This window comes from Poecilia reticulata, linkage group LG21 (assembly GCF_000633615.1).
Source record: "Poecilia reticulata strain Guanapo linkage group LG21, Guppy_female_1.0+MT, whole genome shotgun sequence".
Lineage (NCBI taxonomy): Eukaryota > Metazoa > Chordata > Actinopteri > Cyprinodontiformes > Poeciliidae > Poecilia > Poecilia reticulata.
This window is the reverse complement of record NC_024351.1, coordinates 6,910,586-6,930,708: the sequence shown is the minus strand read 5'-3', so window position 1 is coordinate 6,930,708 and position 20,123 is coordinate 6,910,586. Positions and strand designations below refer to the sequence as shown.

Below are 20,123 nucleotides of genomic sequence, written 5' to 3'. Positions count from 1 at the left end.
ATATTGTCTTTTGTCTAATTCACAATTTTGCACTACAATCTGGTTAAAAAAATACCAATAAAATACAATGAAGTTTTATCTTTAACATGACAAGAAGTAAAAAGTTCAAAGAATAAGAAACTCTTTTAAAAACAGACTCCGGTCTTCAGGAAGGATTGGTTTGCTGGCGCAGTGAGCGAGGGAGGGTTTAGACGGATCAAAGCCTTATGTGTGAGCATCGACCTGCATGAGGGGGCTGCGAGCAAAGACAGAAATGCCCAAGTATTGCTGACTCTGCACTAGTCTCTGGCTCTAGCCCAGACGGATACAAACTGAACCATCAGAGCTCAGAGGGGAAGGGTGTGTTAGAGGGGGGGGAGAAGCCAAAGGAAGTACTTGGCTGTCCAAGCCAAACAGGAAGGTTCACTTCCACAGGTGCAGCTCTTTTATGAGCGCAGTGGGGGGTTGGGGGTGCATCAGCGATAAGGAGGAAAGTAGTGTCACAAACGGGGCTCACTAAAAGCCCACCAGAGATGAAGGTGCCCTTTTTTATTTTTTCTGACTTTAGAAGCCCATCTGGATGCTGAAGAGATAATTCTGTCAGAGCCGTAGCTGTTTGCTTTGGCCAGACACCTGAACCGATGAAATCATTCTGTCAAGAATCAATCTTCTCTCTGCCTTTTTGTCAGCACTCCTCAAGGCTACATCCTCTGCCAAGAGGAAGATTCACTGATCCGGTTGCTAGAGGAGACTTTGCACTCGGGTTTCAGGTTTCACCCAACTCCAGAGAAGGCTAAGCTGCAACTTCTCTTTCAAGCGGGCTGTTCTACTAAAAACAGAAACTCACCCCTGTTTCCCAAAGCATCTTTGATCTTTATTTTCCTAAACGTGGAGAAAATAAATCCCCCTCTACGCTCACTCCCCCCTTCATCCTGAAGAAACTGGAGTTATAAAGCAGGCTGCTGACATCCGAGTTAGAAGATCAACAGTGAGAGGAAAGTGGCCCCACTTCTGCGGCTGCTCCTCTAATAGACTGGACCACATTCAGATCCCGCCTGGATCTGGTCAAGCTGGCACTGGATCCTGAGTGGACCCAGCAGGCTCTGGTCCGACTGTCGCTGCACACTCCGCGCAGACCGGCCAAGTCTCCGCGGTCCGCTTTAATAACGGGCGCTCAATTAGTTTCCGACGGTCACAGTTCGTTTGTGCCTAATGGAGCAAAGTTAAGCTGGGAGTCACAAGGCCTTTTATGTTCAAGCCAAGTTCAGGAGAAAGAAACTGCCTCCTCATGAAAAATAATGTTTTTATGTACTTGTGAAACAAACATGGCTATGTGTAGATTAAACTCACTATAAGTCGGGCTGTGTCCCTAATCTGTGGTTTTAACAATCATTTGTTAATCTCCAGATTTCCTCAAGCAGCTGTGCAGTCTTTTTTGGCACCTACTGAAGCGCTTGGAAGATAAAATGGGTTGAATATCTGTGTCGTCCTACTTAGGAGTTCTTCATTTTTAGCTATTTCTGTCTGCTCCCTGAGCGCTGCATGGCGCTTTAGCTGGTGTCTTTTACAGCTTATTGATCTGACAAATGATGGAGAGTAGGAGTAGAGAGCAAGAAGCTCCGGTTCTACTTTGAAGTCGGTCTTTGATGTTCATAAAGATCAAACGTGTGACGAGAACCAGATGAAAGTTTGTCCTTTTCTGTGACTTTCTGCTGCATTTCGAAGTTGCGTCTCAAAAGATTTGCTCTCACCCAATTCGCATTCTCACTCCAAATTGGTCCTCTTTAATCTTCACTTTATATTGTTGTGTGATTTCTTTTGAAATTCTTCAGTAAATCACAGAATAATTGTATGTTTACAAAATAATTTGCTTCTCTGCTTTTTTTTTTTAGGAACAAGAAGAAAACAAAAGCGCAACTAGTTGGCCAGAGTATTATATTGATCAGCTCAACTCAATGGCAGCTGTAAGTAGTAATGCTAGAAGACTAAAATTCTTCTTTTTGGTTATAAACTGTTCGTAAAAACATGTATATTTCATCTGATTATTGTTATTTTTATGTAATATGAAAATGTAACTTCAGTGCGCTCCATGCTTTTTGACACCCTTGGTGGAGGTGTGTGAAAAACAAATAAATGTTAAAAATGGTTGAAGAAACACACCTGATAATTTGGAGAAATTTTACCTTTTAATTTAAGTAATTTCTTTTCGAGAAATGCAATCACTACTGGTGCTACAATTATTTACCATCAGTTATTTTAGTAATTCCATGAAATAAATAGAACTGAAACCATTTTTATTTAAATGTCTTCTTTAGTTTGATCAGAGTATCTTGGAAACTTTCATTATTGTTCATTACATCACTTCTCATTTCTGTCATGAGCTTTTCAAAATGAGAAAGACATGAGAACATGCTATTCGAGAAAGGAAATGGCAGCAGGAAAATAAAAGTAAAATTAAATATAGCCTAAACCTGCACAGAGCAACACGGAAAAAGTTCACAACGGCTGACAGTGTGAGTGAGAAGAGTGAGATCCTGGCGTCACCATGACAACAGTTTATTTGAAGGCCTTCGTACAAATCTTTACCAGGGGTGCCACTAAATGTGGAAGCGGCTATATTTTCACATGCAACTGGTAGGTGGCTCTTTGAAAAATAGGCACGAACTTGAACGTTGATGGGGTTTCATGTGTTGTTGTACAGAGAAAGACCCTTCTCGCTCTGGAGAAGGAAGACGAGGAAGAAAGAAATAAAACCATAGAGAGCCTGAAGACGGCTCTGAGGACACAACCTATGAGGTGAGAATATTTGCCGTTTGTCTGTCTCTGACAGCCACTTTCATGGTCTTTATGTTTAATGTCATCTATGATTATATCTTCTCTCACTTACCCTTTCCTAACCCTCTCTGTCATTCTTTTCGGTTCCTCGTCACAGTATGGAAATGAGTCCTTTAGAAAGTGAAAGGTCAATGTACAAAAGAAAGTTTATTTCTCTAATCGGCTGCATCAACGCTTAACCTCAAGGCTAAGCTTTGATGCAGCTTAGCCTTGAGGCATGTGGCATGTGTGTGTTCTTGGAGTTACCTTGAATTTTATATTCCAGGTTTGTGACCCGTTTCATCGACCTGGATGGCCTGACGTGCATCCTGAACTTCCTGAAGAGCATGGACTATGACACCACCGAATCGCAGATCCACACGTCGCTGATCGGCTGCATCAAGGCGCTGATGAACAACTCTCAGGGTCGTGCCCACGTCCTTGCGCACTCCGAGAGCATCAATATCATCGCCCAGAGCCTGGCCACGGAAAACATTAAGACTAAGGTGGCAGTGCTGGAAATAATGGGTGCCGTTTGCTTGGTGCCTGGTGGACACAAAAAGATCCTGGAGGCCATGCTGCACTATCAACGCTTCGCCTGTGAGAGAACGCGCTTCCAGGTGGGTCATTGCTAATTTTCTTTTCTTTTGTTTTTTCCTTTCTTTCTTTTTTTTTTTTAACGGTTCAATGCAGCAATATATTCGGAAGATATTAAATGCCGGTTATGGTCCGTCGTTCTTCAGACACTTATAAATGAGCTGGACCGGAGCACGGGGAGATACAGAGACGAGGTCAACCTGAAAACGGCCATCATGTCCTTTATTAATGCTGTGCTGAGTCAAGGAGCTGGAGAGGTACGTTGTTGAATCATTGCACTCATTTTATACTGGAGCATTTTTATTTAACAACTTGTAAGATTTGACTCACTTTATTTGTTTTCCTCCTTAACAGACTAGTTTGGAATTTCGTATCCATCTCCGATATGAATTTCTTATGCTGGGAATTCAGCCTGTGATCGATAAGCTGCGATCACATGAAAACTCAACTTTAGACAGGTAAGACTCTGTCTCTCTCTTTAAAATGTGCAGTTTCAATGACAAACATCAGTAATAAATTTAAACAGAATTTTTTATGAAAAGCTGAGACTCAAAGTTTTTCATATCAGGTTCCTAGGAAACGTGGAAATCCAAATCCTTATTCTGAATCCATCACCCTTAGCTTAAGCTGTAATGGGACTTCCCAGAAACCCTTTTGGAAAACGCACAAATATAAACAGTTCATGCAGGATAAGTACTTGAATGCATCATATTTGCAGCCTTTCAATATAACAACATAGTTTTTTTGTGACCCTCTCAGGCATTTAGACTACTTTGAGATGCTGCGGAACGACGATGAGCTGGCTTTGTCGAAACGGTTCGAGTCGGTGAGGAAGAGAGCCGCCTACTCCTGCAAGTCTGAGTAAAGCCTTTTCTACACATTCAATATCCCGTCATGGTTTCTCTCTTTTAGGCACATATAGACACCAAAAGTGCCACACAAGTTTTCGATCTCATCCGCAAGAAGATGAATCTCACTGACGCATACCCGCACTTTATGTCTGTGCTTCACCACTGTCTGCTAATGCCACGTAAGTGTTTCTGTATAAGGTAGGATTACACAGAGATAGTACCTATTTCTGTAGTATTATTTATTTTTTTCATGAGGCTGCAAATAGCAGTCCAAAGGCAGCGGTATAACTCCCATACAGCACACAGTGCTTGTACTCTCCAGTTTGGTGCCAAAAAAGATAAGAGTGTTGACTTTGTCCAGATTAGATGGTCCAGAAAATTGGATAAGCACATTCCCAGCCTAACCGAACACTATGCTCCTTTGAACCATGATATTTACTTTGTCCAAGGGGTTTTTGTAAAAAGGTACATAATTCCTAGTTCCCACATCATGCGTGAAAGAGCCTCTAAACAAATAAGTATTTTAACTGGTGTGTATTTTCTTTATTAATCAACTAACTTCAGTCAGCATACTAAAAGAGGTAGATAAAAAAAACCTCTACTAGGCCTGCTATGCAGACTGGAAAAGTTGGATGCTAGTATTTTCCACAGTCTGAGTATTTATGGTACTTGCATCTGAGAGATCCACCGGTCCATAAATCCAGCACCAATCCACTATTCTATTGTTTTATGTGTCCATCTAAAACACATAATCATTCTTAGTTGTTTCAGGTTCTCTGTTAAAAACAATATTCTGCTGTGAATTCATAGGAAAGTTTTGTATTTTGACTTAAAATATGTGAACATTGGAAAAAAGTCTTATAAAATCCTGAAAGTAGACGTCTACAACCTTGATTATTATTATTATTCAGAAGAAGAATGAATCAGTCACTAATTTATGATGATATAATCCTCTGAAATAACACTTGACACAGATATAAATGTAACACTTGTTTTCACTACCATTTTGTCACTAGCTGAACTCAATCTAATCAAAACTTTTTCTATATACACAATAAAACATATTTCTCTAAATTAATTTGTCTAAATCTGTTTGTAAGCACTTCTCCTTTGCAGAAATTATCCATCCCACTTCACAAGTGTGGCATATCGAGATGCTGATTAGACAGCATAATTATTGCACAGGTGTGCCTCAGACTACTCACAATAAATGACCACTCTGAAATGTGCGGTTTTGCTTTACTGGGAGGGTCAGAAAACCAGTCGGTATCTGGTGTGACTACCGTTTGCCTCGGACAGCCCAACACATTTGCTTCACATAGAGTTGATCAGGTTATTGATTCCGCTCCTCTTCAATGGCAGTGCAAATTTGCTGGATATCGGTAGAAACTGCAACACGCTGATCCGGAGCATCCCGAACCTGCTCAATGGCTGACATGTCTGGTAACCGAACAAGTTTGGTAACCGAACATCCATGCATGAACTGGGATGTTTTCAGCTTTGATTAATTGTGTATAGATCCTTGCACAATTGACCGTCGCTGCGATGGTTTCTGACAGTTGGGGTTAGTTCTGACGGCTCTGGTGGGCATTCCTGCACTCCCTCAAAATCTGAGACATCTGTGGCATTGCGCTGTGTGATAAAGCTGCCCATTTCGGAGTGGCCATTTATTGTGGCCAGTCCGAGACACACCTCTGCAATAATCATGCTGTCTAATCGGCATCTTAATTCATCACACATGCAAGGTGAGATGGATTATCTGGTGAACAGAAAATTGCTCAATAACACAGATGTTAGGAGATTAGTGAATAATATTCTAGAAAAATTGGTTTAGGAAAAGTTGTGGATGTTTGAGTTCAATTCATGATAAATTACACGTGTTGCGTCTTATACTTTTGTTCATAGGAATATAAGGCATTTTTTCTGAGGCTGTTGAAGAGTAAGAAATGATTCAGGACTGACTGAAAACTCCTTGTCTTCTTTTCCAGACAAAAGAAGTGGAAACACGGTACAGTACTGGCTGCTGTTGGACCGGATCGTCCAGCAGATGGTCCTACAGAACGATAAAGGTCACGACCCAGACATCGCACCACTGGAGAACTTTAACGTAAAGAATGTGGTCAGGATGTAAGTGCGCCGCTCGTCCTTTAACACACAGAAATAAATGGGGACATGGAAGGAATTACATGACTGTGGGAGTGAGGAATGCGCAAGAGTGCTGTGCTCGCTGACGAGCTGAAAGTCACAAAGTTTACAATGTTGGCTCTGGAGGGTTTCTTCTTAAAGTTCATCCGCGGGCTGGGATTAATTATCCGTTGTCATTTTGCTGCACAGGCTGGTCAATGAAAACGAGGTCAAACAGTGGAAAGAGCAGGCAGAGAAGATGAGGAAAGGTGGGTGCGTTCCACGACTTCAAATCCAGATTGAACGAACTCGGTGCTAACAATTATTTCTCCACAACAGAACACCATGAGCTGCAGCAAAAGTTTGAGAAGAAAGAACGCGAATGTGACGCAAAGACGCAGGAGAAAGAGGAGATGATGCAGACCCTCAACAAGATGAAAGAGAAGCTGGAAAAGGAGAGCAACGAACACAAGAATGTCAAACAGCAAGTGGCCGAACTTACAGCGCAACTGCATGAACTCAGCACTGTATGTTTATGTCACTGTGAAAAATCACAGGTTTTTGTTTTAAAAAAAAAAACCTCCTTGTACTTCAATAGCATAAGGTTGTTAATTAATTTTCTGTCGTTTTCATAGATGTGCAACACGAGAGACTTGCATTTGAACCCTCCTTTGTGTTTTCAATCTGTCCCTGCAGAGACAGGCAGCAGCTGTCGTTCCTGGAGGTCCTCCTCTGCCCCCCGGACCACCCGGCAGCCCCCTGCCTCCTCCACCGATTCCATCACTTGCAGGCATGTGCCCCCCACCACCTCCTCCTCCCGGTGGTGCCATGCCTCCACCTCCTCCGCCCCCTCCACCTGGTGGCCCTCCGCCTCCCCCTGGACGCGCACCCATGGGGGGCATCCCTCCACCACCAGGAGCCCCCCTGGGACCATCTTTGAAGAAGAAAACCATTCCTCAGCCATCTAATCCTCTCAAGTCTTTCAACTGGTCCAAGTTGGCTGAGGTGGGAGCAGTAAAGAGATTCGATGCCAAGTTTTTATGTTTTTGTTTTTGTAAATAAAATGACACTGGGGTAAAATGTATACTTTCCTCTGCACAGAATAAGCTGGAGGGTACTGTGTGGATGGATGTGGACGATGCCAGAGTTTTTAAAGTCCTGGATCTGGTGGACATAGAGAAGACATTCTCAGCCTATCAGAGACAGCAGGTATGATTCAGGTTCAACTTTAATTAGACGGGAACAGCAGATTTTTCTTTTTAATATTCAGATTTTTTGTTCTGCCATTTTTCACTTTTTCATCATCCAAGTTCCACAGCTCTGATGCGTGAATCTTGCTGATCTTTTATATTTGAATTGATCATATGGTCTGTGTGACTGTATGTGCATGAGTTTAACCAGCACAATCAGCTTCCTGTTGATTTTGTTTGCTTTTTGTTTTCTTGCGTTGCTTGAACTTGTTCACTTTTTATTGCACGAGAACAACACTGTTAAATGTATTTTTTGGAGGATTAGAGATGACAGACCAACACAAATAGTACATTATTGTGAAGTGGAAGGAAAAGTATAATTTTTACTCAACACTTAAAAAAACTGAAAAATGTGCCATAGGTTTGCATTCAGCCAGCCTGAGTAAATGCTTTGTAAATTCACTTTTCAAGACGGTAATAACTGCAGGCTTTTGGGAAAAGTCTCTGCCAGCTTTTTTTATGACTAGACTGTTTTTCCTTCCTTATGTTCAAAATGGCTCAATCTCTGTTGGACCAGATGGAAAGTGTCTGTGAATATCTTTTTTTTTTTTCTGCCCCAAAAAATCTAAATTTATGTTGAAAAATGTTCTTTGAATTAGATATCTTTATTTGAGCTGGGAATTCGTAGAAAGGTGTTGCCCTGTATTTATGAAGATTATTTATTGATTACACAAGTAACAGTTTTGTGTTTTTGCATTTGAATTGATTGTTTTCGGTTTTGCCTTTTTTGCTGTGTGAAAATGCATGAATGAACTGTTCAGAATTGGCTTCCTTTTGGTTTTAGTTCTCTTCTGCTTTAATTTCTGCACATTACAAATGATTGATTTGTGGTATTTTTTTATATTAAAAAAAATTCCCTCATGCATTTAAACATGTTTAATACACTCAACCTTACACTGAGATTGCATGTAGAATGTAAGAACACAGGCTGAGTTTTGTTTTAGAAGTCAGTTACCAGCCTGATTAAATTTCACAGTGACCCAACATGGAGGCAGCCGACAGACGTTAATGTGCGCAGCATGTGACAACGAGCACACATTGATTAATTGAACCACTCATCCCGTCTCACTGCTGCTCACCTCACTACTGATTCATTGTCACTGAAGCACTGAATGAGCTCTGATTCATTTGCTGTCTGCTCTTATGGGCTGCAATCACATAACTGCTTTACTCATTTCTAACGAATGCTTCCATCTTCCCTGCTTCCTGCTGCATTTTAGGACTTCTTAATGATCAATAACAGCAAACAGGTGAGTTGATTTTTCTCTACTGTTGAGTATTTGGGGTGTTTGATGTTTGTGTGTCATGTTTGTGATGTTATGAGCTCATTGTGTTTCTCCTACAAAGCTTTTGTAGAGTTTTAGTCCCTCTTTTATGTGTTGTCTCTTCTCGCCGGCTTAAGACTGCCCAGTTGTTCATGGGATTTATAATTTGAAAAAGTCACTGGTTTATCATTTCCACGTGAAGGCAAGCACAATCCTCCTCTCTTTGGTTCAGAACCACACTTATCACCTCTGCAACAAAATGTTTCCTCACAATCTGGATGTTTCCAATAAATTTTGGAGGTTTCTGCATCCCTACGTTCAGTTTCAGCTTTGCTTGGGAGGAGGAAACGCCATTGGTGTTCTCACCAGCTTCTTACAGTTAACATTTGGCATTTTGTATTTGCGCTGCATTGTGAAGAGCGCGCATCTGTTCTGGGCCTTCCCAAAAATCGCGATTTGGAGGTTTTCGTGCTTAGCCTTAGCTTGGAGCGTCGTATAAGCCACAGACCTGAGCATAGTTTGGAGTTTTCCTATTCTTTCTTTTTTCTTTTTTTTTTTTGTTTTCTTGGAAAAGTGAGGATTAATCACGTCAGCATCCTTGCTGGCAAAGCAGTGGCGGGACCCCACCCCACCCCCCGCCATGCCTCATAGTTGCAGACAGTCTCTGGACCTTTCTGCTTCACATTTTCTGTTTTCTGAGCCGCACGAGACCCCAAGAACTACTCATCATGACTAAGCAGCCACTACTGCTACCAGGCCATTTACACCAGAGCCCGATATGCTACCAGCACGATAATGAACCACCTCAGAAGTTTAGTGCATGCTAAACAAAGTCTGGGAACTCTCACCTCAACTCTTATAATCCAGCATAATGGGGAGCGCACTGTGTTCTTGACACACCACAGAGGACCCATCTAGGGCTATCCACATTCTGCCAGATTTTTGGTATTATTTCTAATCTTGTTGTGCAGTCTTAGTCTGGTGAAAAATGGGGCTTAATCTGTGTTTTGCTTCTGGCGAAATGGTTTACTATAGCTCTGATCTTAACTCTAAACAGAAAGAAGCAGAAGATGACACCTTGAGCTCTAAGAAAGTCAAGGAGCTGTCGGTCATCGATGGTCGTCGGGCTCAAAACTGCAACATCCTGCTCTCACGGTGAGTTCAGATGAAACCGTCACGCCGAGCGGAAACAAAGCGCGTTTCCAACTGACTCACTTGTTGTGTACTGCAGACTGAAGCTCTCAAATGAGGAGATTAAGAGAGCCATTCTTACCATGGATGAGCATGAGGACCTTCCTAAAGACATGCTGGAGCAGGTATGGACACGGAAGCACAGACGTACCGAGCAAGAAACGCCCGTATTGTGCTGTACACATCTGCTGCCTTACTGCCGGATTTGTAAATATCCTCACTTTGCTCGATCAGCTGCTGAAGTTTGTTCCTGAGAAGAGCGACGTGGATCTCTTGGAGGAGCACAAGCATGAGCTGGATCGCATGGCCAAACCTGACCGCTTCCTCTATGAGATGAGCAGGTAATTACATTTGCCGCCTGCAGGATCCTCCTTAACGTGAGAGCCGGGAGCTTCAGGTTGGCGTGGCTCAGACAATAGTTTTTGTTGCAGGGAGCACAAATAAATAAATAAATGAAACAACACATGGGTTTCTACTTAGGAGGGAACAATAGCTGAGTGTGAATGACGACTTTTTAAATTTGGGGGATGATTAAGTTGTAACAACAATGTAGTAAGAGTATTTTTATTTGCAATAAAAGTTATGTAAGCCATAAAAAAATAAAATATATGTAATAGCTGCAGAATCTTTATGTTTTTTCAAACAGACATTAGGAAAAAGCTAACTGGGATTGCTAAAATGTGAAGTTTTGTGTTTTATTTTAGGAGAATGTCAACTTTTCATGGAGTCTTGAAAGAACTACGCATGTCACTGTGGTTGTCATAAGCTTCAGATTCTGTAGTTTATTGCTCTTACGAACCCTGCCAAAAATACTTCCACTACCACAAATCTTATGTCATTAAGTGAGATGAATAGTTTTGGTTTTATAAAGGGTCTGTTTTGTGGCTTTTCAGTAAATCTATTTATTTCCCTATTCATATTTAATTTCGCCTGCTCTTCGTCTTCCTTTCAGAATAAACCACTACCAGCAGAGGCTTCAGTCGTTGTACTTCAAGAAGAAGTTTGCAGAGAGGATAGCTGAGATCAAACCCAAAATTGAAGGTGAGCAAAACCGTAGAATGAGATTTAACTTCACTCGGTCATATTGATTGGCATCCCTGGTAAAGAAGTGCCTTTTAGAATTAATTAATCTCTTATTGCAGTAGCACAAGCTTAAAATAAAAAGTTGGTTGAGAGTGATGCAAGAAAAACACCTGGCTTATCTTGCACTGGGACTACAACTGGAACTGTGTACATCAGTAAGATAAGACTAAGCTCCTTTTCAGATGTTTTTTTATGATGTTCTGTATATGTGTTCTATATAGCTTGTGATTAACTAAAAGAAATGAAGTCGACCCACCAATATTCTGCCCTGAGGCCCCTCTTGTCATAGCTGTAAATCTGCAACTACTATGAAGTGTACGTGTAATCGCTAAGGGGTAAAATAGTAAGTAGAGTGAAGGATGAGTGATGCTGTGGGCCTCTTTCTCTTTCAAAGGCCCACAGCATTTGAATGTTGTTCAACAACATTCAAATTGTTGGAATGTTGTTAGCGTGCTTCCCATCATCGACTCTATGAAATACCAGGGCGAGTGGAGTGAGAAAATCTGGTGGCCTCTGCCAAACCAAACATAAGAAAGGCCGTGGTGGGGGTTTGCTGGATTAAAATGTGGCCAAATTGATACACAAATTGTACACCAGAAACAAAATCTTACTTAATTCTGTGGCCATCTCAGTCTCCTAAACTGAAGTAGGATGGCAAACGGCATCAGAAAGGACCCATGAGTCTGGACTGTCTCTCCTAAACAGAAATCCTCTCTCTCTGTAAGATGCAACCTTGTGAAATGTTATAGAGGACCAAGTGTTGTCCTATTTGCAAATGGGATTGTATAAAGGGTTAACGGCTGGAGAAAATAAATGTGCTCAATATAACTGTGGGATCTTTTTTCAGGGTGGGATCGTAATGCTTCAATAAAAAAATAGGATCTGTTTTAGGTTTTTTCCATATTTTTCCCAGGGTTGCCAGTAAAAATGTCTGGATTTTTTTTATTTTTATTAATCCACACTCCTGTCATTTTGACGCAAGCTTCCCATTTCTTTGTTTTAGCTCTCACTAAGGCTTCCAAGGAGATATTACACAGTAGAAACCTGAAGCAGCTGTTGGAGGTGGTGCTTGCTTTTGGAAACTACATGAACAAGGGTCAGCGAGGCAACGCTTACGGCTTTAAAGTGTCTTCTCTCAACAAGATCGCCGATACCAAATCCAGTATTGACAAGTAAGTTTGTCAGCGGTACAACTGGCGATATCTAAGTATGATAAGGAACTGAGAATGTTTTATTTTTCTGGTGAAGCTCCATTAATCAAATACAGCACAGTTACTCACTCCTTTGTGCCTCTTTAACTCAGGAATATAACTCTGCTGCACTACTTGATCACCATCCTAGAGAAGAAATACCCCAAAGTCCTCAAGTTCCAGGATGATCTGCAGAGTGTCTCCGAGGCAGCTAAAGTCAAGTATGTAAAAAAATATATATAAATTTTATTTTCTTTTTGCTAAATTGTTCATAAAAATATGTTTGTTTTTTTTAAACTACTGATGAACCCTGGATAGTTTCATCAAGGACTAAAGTCTTCCATCCTACCGCCACGCCACTCTGATTTTTTTTATTTAGACGGATGCAGAGTTTGAGTTGCAATCTTGAGTCGTCTTTAGACAGCTACATCACTGTGGTACTCTTTAACCATTACAAGTAAAACACACAGTGATTGTGTGGAAAACTAAGACTTTCAACTGCCTTCATTCACTGTAATTATGTTTTACTCCACAGGTCCCATTAATTTAATGTGTTTTCGTGACAAAGTAACAGTTTAAAAACAAAAAACAAAGCATAAATGATGCCATTTATGTATATAGAGAAATGTGAGATTTTTATTTTTTTTCCCCCACTTTTGTCACTGAGATCATTTAAATCTCTGGGTATGGTCCTCATCCGTTAGGTTTCAAAGCTAATACCTTTCGATTTCTTTTAGGAAGCATCCAATCTTCACAGTCTGCTATTAAACTGGTTTTAAGGAGGATCACTCCTCGCTGTAGGCAATTATCCACTTTCTCTGTTCTGTTTTATTCCAGCATGACAGAGCTGGATAAAGACATTGGCAACCTGCGCAGTGGCTTAAAAAGTGTTGAGAGTGTGAGTCAAACATTCATCTTACTATTACAGCAGTTACACACTTTTAAATAACACATTCTCAGCCTTTTAAAATATTGCTCAATTTACATTTTCATCTTCTTTTTTCTTTTTTTTTTTAATTTTACAATTACAGGAGCTGGACTTCCAGAAGAATCGCCCGCAGGAAGTAGGTGACAAGTTTGTGTCAGTGGTAAGCCAGTTCATCACGGTGGCCAGCTTCAGCTTCTCCGACGTGGAGGACTCTCTCGCCGAAGCCAAAGAATTGGTGAGTGGATCCAAAAGGATTGATTTCTGGAGGAAACCACATGTGAGCTGACGGGAGCGCATCACTGTCACTCCACGACACGGGCGCTGAAAGCTCTCTTCTGGTTCCTTCTCGGCGCAGCTGTTTCTACACGTGTCGTTGACCCCCATCAGTCACCTCTGTAGGAAAGCGAACAGCAGGGGGGGAAGCGTCTCGGCTTCCTGCTGCAGGACCCCTCGCGCTTTTTATTGGGTCCAAGAAACAGGAGCACAAGTCTAGGATCATTTCTCGGCTGGGGGATTACACCTGCCTGCTGCATAAACACGATATTTCATGGATGCTTTTTCTTCCTTAAAGTAAAGCGCCAGTGTTGAATAACAGAGGAAGCTTTAGTTTATTGGGTTGATTAAGGTAGTACTGCTTAAAGCTTGAGCATGTTTTTAACTTTTTTTATCTGAGATTATGACATCAGACTATTGGATTTATATCTGTTTTGTACATAAAAGTGCATTTAAAGTATCGATATGCTGCATTTTCTTATTTATTTCCATAAGATGTTAGAAAGACAACCCAAATGATGAAGTGACTGCTTTAAAATCCCCTTTAAAGCATCTTTGATCTACCTTATGGTTTTCCTGTCAGAGCTGCTGCAAACATCTCATTTTTAAAGGTATATATTCTCAGCGTGACCTCACATCCGGACGCTCTCCTTTTTAACTAGCTGCTCAAAACACCCAACAAACACATTGTCTTAATTTGAGGCTCTGGCTCCAGCCCCCCGACCTCTGCTCTAATCAGTAGCCAGTCATATCTAAGCTTAACTTGGGCTTCAAAGCTCCCGACTTCTGCTGCCCTGCTCCGATTTCAAAGGAGCCAAAAGCTTAACGAGTCTCCTGTAAAACGGTAGAAGACAGAGGAAGACGTGGTTCTGCTGACTGCTGCATTAAATCTAATCCCCTGTGCCCCTCTCTGTGTTCCTCTTCGCTTTGGTCCTGCAGTTCCTGAGGGCAGTGAAGCACTTTGGGGAGGATGCCAGCAAGATGCAGCCAGATGAGTTTTTTGGCATCTTCGACCAGTTCCTGCAGTCGTTCACGGAGGCTCAGCAGGAAAACGAGAACATAAGGAAACGCAAGGAAGAGGAGGAGCGCAGGGCCAAAATGGAAGCTCAGGTGTGTGACGTTGTTGACTGCAAAGTTTTGGTTTAGGGACATTTACACTTTCACTCAGAAGTCTAAATGGACATTTGTACTTTTATGACAGTTTCGATTTTTTTCAAGGGTGAAAAGTTCAACAACCAGGTGCACAAGTTGTCATTTTTGTAAATTTTCTCTTATCTGCAAGGGTCAGAACTATACATACAGACTCGGTTTAAATCTTCAAAAGCCCCAGATGAACATAATTAAGAGAAAACCAAGTTGCCAAATTGCCGTGCATAAACGGATAGATTGGCAGCAATGTGATAATTGAAGAAAGAGAGGACAAAAAAAACCTGTTCGACTCAGCTGTTGCTAATTTAGGTTCAGCAGATGAATGAAAACAAATGAAACTGTTCTACAGGTTTTATGCGCAGGAAAACCAACACTTTGTTAGATCTAAAACAGTGCTGTGCTGGAAATGATTCAGTCTCTTGTAAGTTAATGAGAATCCACTTGGAGAGATTTATAAATGAGCTGCTTGTTCCTGCGTGTCACCAGCTGAAAGAGCAGAGGGAGAAAGAACGCAAGGCCCGGAAGGCGAAGGCAAACGGCGAGGACGACGGCGGCGAGTTTGACGACCTGGTGTCTGCGTTGCGGTCGGGCGAAGTGTTTGACAAGGACCTGTCCAAGATGAAACGCAACCGCAAACGGATCAACAACCAGAGCACGGACTCGAGCAGGGAGCGGCCGGTCACGAAGCTCAACATCTAAAACGTCCGTCCCCGCTCGCTCGTTGTTTTCTTCTTCAGCATCGGTTTCCCGCTGGGTCGAACTGACCTCCGCATTCCTCCACACCTTCATCCACCACCACCCAGATAGGCTTGAATAAATCATGACCTCGCTGCAGAGCCGTGCACTACACAACACATTCAGTAACTTGTTATTTTTTTTTTTTTATCTTATTCTGTTAGATTGCCATATGAGAGGGGGCGGAAACCAAACGCTGATTAAACTTTGACCAAATCAGATCAGCTTGTTCAGACAAAGCTGGAGAACAGCCTCCCTCCAGGTGTGGGAGATGCTTGCGATTGTTTGATAAGATCCCTTTTCGTGCTGCTTTTCTACATCGGAATCTATGCACAAAACTGAAACGTGCAGCTTTTAGACTCATCCGGAGCCGGGAGAGGCCATTTTGTACAGACTTATTTCATGGATCGAAAGGCGGCCAGGTTCTGCTACCTGTGGTGTCCCAGACAGACTTGATGCTCTGCTGCTGCAGAAACATCAGAGGACTGAGACTCTGCGTTGTTGGGACACAAACTGAAAGTAATAGAGAAGCAGGGATTTTTCTATTCATTACTGATGGGGAGCATTTATTATATATGTGTGTGTATATGTTTCATTTGAACATTCTCCTGTTAAGAGCTGGCCTTGACTGTGTTGGTTTTTCTTTGTTGGGTGGGGTACTCTCACAACCTGCAGCCTCTCAACATGTGTGAACACTCATGTCATAAACAGCATATATCCAAATATAAGGGTGTGTGCTTTCACACACACACATAGAAATGTATAATTCTTATGCTAAATGCCATTTTAAGAACAGAAAACAATTCTTGAACTATATTTCCCTACCCATAATGAGAGTTGCCCCACTTTAATGTCTTTATTTGAACAAATTAAGTATGTTTTCAGCACACTGGCTGGACTTACAATGCATTTAAAAACCCATGTATAGGTAACTTTTGTATTTGAATTTCAGCTTTGTGAATCGATCCAGCGTCAAAACATCCCCACTCAACTTTTATAATTTAAATACTGCCTTCCATTTGATCGGATAATAATAGTAATAATAAATGGGAGAAATTACGTTTGAGTTCTGTGTTTATTCAACTTTAACATTTGTTTCGGTTAAAAATCTGTAGCTGAACATCTCACACCGCAAAATCTTTGACGCTCATATCAACCTGACCTCTGGCTCCACCTAGTGGTCGGTTCCCTGTATTTTCTAAGGGGATTTCACTTCTAGTGACAACATTCACTTTAGCAGAAACCCGTGGGCCAGCTCGTCTTGCGGCTCCTGTACGAAGCGTGAAACCCCGGTGTAGAAAGCTCGGCCGGCTACTTCCACCACAACTGCCCTGAAGTCGCCGCATCTGGTCTCCTGAAGAGAAACGGAAACGACAAGAGTTCACCTCGGACTGCCGGGGAAAAGGTTTGTGGGGGGTCGACACAGGAGGCGCCATCGGCTCATAAATCAGGCTAAAGCTCAGCTTAAGAGTCAGAACTGATGGTTTTAATAAGAATGACGAGAGCTTAGTTTTGCTCCTGTAGTGAACTTTTAGTCAAAGACGGTAAGAGCCAAAAATTAGAAAAACAAATTTAAAATGTGATTTTAGATCCATTTGAATCTATTTCAAGTTGCTGTTAACCTTTGCTTGGTGGGGACAAAAAGAGAGCTGAAATCTACCATATAGATTTGTTCTTTTATTTAAATTTTTATTTATTTTGGATTTATGTTAACCTAAAAATCTTCAACCAACAGGCCACTTACAGCATTGATTTAGTGTAAATATTCTAGACAGTCTTTTGCTTAAACATGAAACTGTTTAAGATCTATTCATTTGGTAAAACTTTGTATTTAATCAATAATTATGTGCACCCAGTAAAGCTAAAAAGGAAAAATATTTTAAAAATACTAAATAAAACTGTAAAACCCACGTTTTTTATGCAAATATATTTAAAAAATGAACGACTTGTGTGTAAATGGTTGCCACACTGATTCAAAACCACGTATAATTGTCTTTCCTCTTTACAAGTATGCATGCACTAAATTGGTTTTTGCCAACCACATAAAATGCTAATAGAATAAACTGATGTTTTTGGTTATAATTTGACAAAATGTGGAATTGTTAGGGACTGAATACTTATGCGTAGAACTCTATCTAGATCAGGATTTCTCTTGCCTCAACAGCTTTTCCCGTAAACTGGGATCCGGTGGCGCCGCTCTGGAACGTCCTGGTCTGGTTCAGCTGGATGAGACCTTTGTGGTACTGAAGAGCAACTCGAGCTGTAACACCTGAGCCAGTAGGGCTTCGGTCCACCTGGTGGGGAAACGGATTACATGTTTAAGAATGCATGCTTTAAGCTCAGTACAGAAATGAGAGCTTAAATATGACATCTGCAAAAACCAGAGACTGAGGGGATGGAGAATGGGGGCGGGGGGGGGACGAGGTGGATTGGTGGATAGGAAAATGGATGATGTGAAGCTGGTTTTTCCAGATTGTGCAGGGACCCTGAACCTGAGCTTCGGCGAATACGCAGATGTTGGCGGTGGGCTCGGGCGAGAACTGGTCTCTGCCGTCTGTGAGGATGGTGCCGTAAAGGAACGCCAGGTCGTCGCTAACTGGATGGTGCAGTTTCACCTACCAAGGAGAAGAGAAAGGAGGAGGAGAATGTGGACAGACAAGTATGTGGACAAGCTCGTAAATAGCATGCACATGAAAAGGAAGCACTCTTTCTGTTAACATCCCTGTGGCTGACTAGATGGTTTCCTTTTCAAGTGTAAAAAGAGAAAGTTTCCTACCTGGGATTTGACAGCTCTAGTCACCGCCGTTGCTGCGTCCACCAGAACCTGAGTCTTGGACCGCTTCACATCCAGACCAAACCTCTGTGCATCAACAAAGGCGTAAAAAGCTCCCCCGTAGCTGATGTCCACCGTCACCTCACCAAATCCTTCCACTGTCACCGTCACATCTGGTGTAAAGTTATTTAGTCAGACCTGTGGAATATAAAAACACCTGACCACAATTTGAGTGTAAAAAAACAAAAACATCCAACCTGTTGCAAAGGCAAACGCCGGCACGCTCAGAAACCTCACCGCTCCTGTTTTACCAGCAGAGTACTCCACAAAGGCCTTCACCAGCCCACAGGGGCAGTGGATGTTCACCTGCGTCTCTGGCGAGCGCGGCTCCTTCACCAGCTTGTAGTCCACGGCGAAGCGACCCAGGGCGATGACGGCATGTCCGCACATCGTGCTGTAGCCCTCGTTGTGCATGAACAGCACCCCCAGGTCGGCCTCGGGGATCTCGCTGTCCACGATCAAGGCCCCGTACATGTCGTAGTGACCCCGGGGCTCGAACATCAGCACCTTCCTGAGGTGGTCCAGGTGCTCGCGGGCGTACCTGCGCTTGGAGAGCACGCTGTCACCTCTGACCTCTGGGTAGCCGGCGACAACGATGCGGAGAGGTTCCCCTCCTGTGTGCATGTCGACCACAGAGAGCTCGACTCCCTCGTGAGGAGGAAGCTGCAGCTCCATCTCTGAACTCCTCAAAGAAATAAAATAGCACGCAAGGTTTCAGCATCATTTGGACTTGATAAAAGTTTAGTTCAATGCCTCCTCACACCACAGGAGAAAGGAAAATAATACACAATATCACCAAATAATAGAGTCCGCCCTAGTGTAGTTTATCTCTGTATAAATCCAGATGTTTGAGGTTTGAGAATATTAGTGTACATACAGCATCCTGAAGACCAAGGGACACAAGGAGCTGAAAAGTTTAAAACAAGGTTCAAATCTTGGAATATTGGCTTGTCTTGGAAGATTTGAACGTCCCACAAAGCCCCGTTTAGGAGTTTAGTTCAGACGAAAGTATATTTAGGACTAGTTGGACACTCTGTACATTCTGTTTGAGCTCGAGCTGCTTTGTCAGAAGAATCTGTAAACATTTCCATTACACAGAAAAAAAAACCTAAAGCTGTAGTCGAAGCAAAAGGCAGCGTTAGAAATGCAGACTAAACTTTTTGCTATTTGTATCAAAGAATAAATGACATGTAAAACATGCGTATTTTACAATGACTTCACTTAAAACCCAAACAAAATGCATTAAAATTTGGCGTTGACCAAAAGTGAAAAAGTTGAGGGGGAGTGAAGCCTTAATTATACAGCGGGTGAGCAGGCATTACGGGTTGGTCTTTTGCAGAAGTTAGTTTTGATTTTTATGAAAAGACGCTCAACAACAAAACCAAAGCAAGGAACAGCTTTGAAGTTGTAGTAGCGACCAACAGCAACACAGGAGCAGAGACAGTTGCTTCAACATAAAAACAAAAAGGAGATAAATGTTTACCTGATTTAAAAATATTAAAAAGGTTCTTTGATTCTTGCAAAACTTTATAAAAAATTTTATTCGTCTTCCAGTTATTTTGTTACCAACACAAAACGGACCAGAGAGGATGGGAAAAAAGGATCAATAGCGCCACCTGTTGTTCTGGATGACTAAACGACGTTTAAGATGGGATGGTGCGGTGAAGGGTCAAGTTTATATAAACAAGAAAGGATTTTGACACAAATAATAACCATAACTGGGAGCGATAACCCAATTATAAATTTCTTTAATAAATAAAATAACAGAAGGTGATCTGGGATTTAAAAAGAAATCTAATTAAGCCTTTACAGTGAAAAAAAAAAAAATTGTAAATAATAAAAGTAAACCTTAAATGTGCTG

The 20,123-nt window shown here is 41.8% G+C and overlaps 2 protein-coding genes across 5 annotated transcripts in view; one reads left to right on the top strand and one right to left on the bottom strand.

Moving 5' to 3' along the window:
• daam1b (dishevelled associated activator of morphogenesis 1b) overlaps positions 1–16,488 on the top strand; it is a 49,629-nt gene extending 33,141 nt beyond the window's left edge. For 2 of the 3 annotated variants that reach the window (XM_008397855.2, XM_008397854.1), the window contains exons 4-26: positions 1,872–1,943; positions 2,681–2,775; positions 3,080–3,413; positions 3,537–3,647; positions 3,745–3,848; positions 4,150–4,216; positions 4,303–4,420; positions 6,230–6,368; positions 6,576–6,634; positions 6,705–6,892; positions 7,062–7,370; positions 7,467–7,574; positions 8,836–8,865; positions 9,938–10,035; positions 10,112–10,196; positions 10,306–10,412; positions 11,024–11,112; positions 12,158–12,326; positions 12,458–12,565; positions 13,182–13,242; positions 13,376–13,507; positions 14,485–14,655; positions 15,181–16,488. In XM_008397855.2, the coding sequence (XP_008396077.1) occupies positions 1,872–1,943; positions 2,681–2,775; positions 3,080–3,413; positions 3,537–3,647; positions 3,745–3,848; positions 4,150–4,216; positions 4,303–4,420; positions 6,230–6,368; positions 6,576–6,634; positions 6,705–6,892; positions 7,062–7,370; positions 7,467–7,574; positions 8,836–8,865; positions 9,938–10,035; positions 10,112–10,196; positions 10,306–10,412; positions 11,024–11,112; positions 12,158–12,326; positions 12,458–12,565; positions 13,182–13,242; positions 13,376–13,507; positions 14,485–14,655; positions 15,181–15,393 (2,967 nt within the window). In that variant the 3' untranslated portion in view covers positions 15,394–16,488. The remainder of the gene's footprint in view (positions 1–1,871; positions 1,944–2,680; positions 2,776–3,079; positions 3,414–3,536; positions 3,648–3,744; positions 3,849–4,149; positions 4,217–4,302; positions 4,421–6,229; positions 6,369–6,575; positions 6,635–6,704; positions 6,893–7,061; positions 7,371–7,466; positions 7,575–8,835; positions 8,866–9,937; positions 10,036–10,111; positions 10,197–10,305; positions 10,413–11,023; positions 11,113–12,157; positions 12,327–12,457; positions 12,566–13,181; positions 13,243–13,375; positions 13,508–14,484; positions 14,656–15,180) is intronic. The other variant, XM_008397856.1, reaches the window with a different exon arrangement.
• Positions 15,566–20,031, bottom strand: l3hypdh (trans-L-3-hydroxyproline dehydratase). Of its 2 annotated transcripts, none has more exons than XM_008397852.2 (6): positions 19,746–20,031; positions 18,460–18,947; positions 18,206–18,375; positions 17,922–18,044; positions 17,586–17,723; positions 15,566–16,783 (listed from the first exon to the last, which is right to left on the bottom strand). In XM_008397852.2, the coding sequence occupies exons 2-6, from the start codon at positions 18,935–18,937 to the stop codon at positions 16,658–16,660; spliced, it is 1,035 nt and encodes a 344-aa protein (XP_008396074.1). In that variant the 5' UTR covers positions 18,938–18,947; positions 19,746–20,031; the 3' UTR covers positions 15,566–16,657. The 2 variants fall into 2 exon arrangements, with proteins under 2 accessions (XP_008396074.1, XP_008396075.1); XM_008397853.2 differs by having other exon boundaries at positions 18,460–18,944.
• Positions 20,032–20,123: the final 92 nt, after the last annotated feature.

Coding starts and splice junctions, on each gene's coding strand:
- l3hypdh (XM_008397852.2), bottom strand. CDS start 18,937: ATGGAGCTGCAGCTTCCTCCTCACGAGGGAGTCGAGCTCTCTGTGGTC. Junction 18,045..18,205: donor CTAGAGCTGTCAAATCCCAG/GTAGGAAACTTT, acceptor TCTCCTTGGTAG/GTGAAACTGCACCATCCAGT. Junction 17,724..17,921: donor GCGTATTCGCCGAAGCTCAG/GTTCAGGGTCCC, acceptor TTTCCCCACCAG/GTGGACCGAAGCCCTACTGG.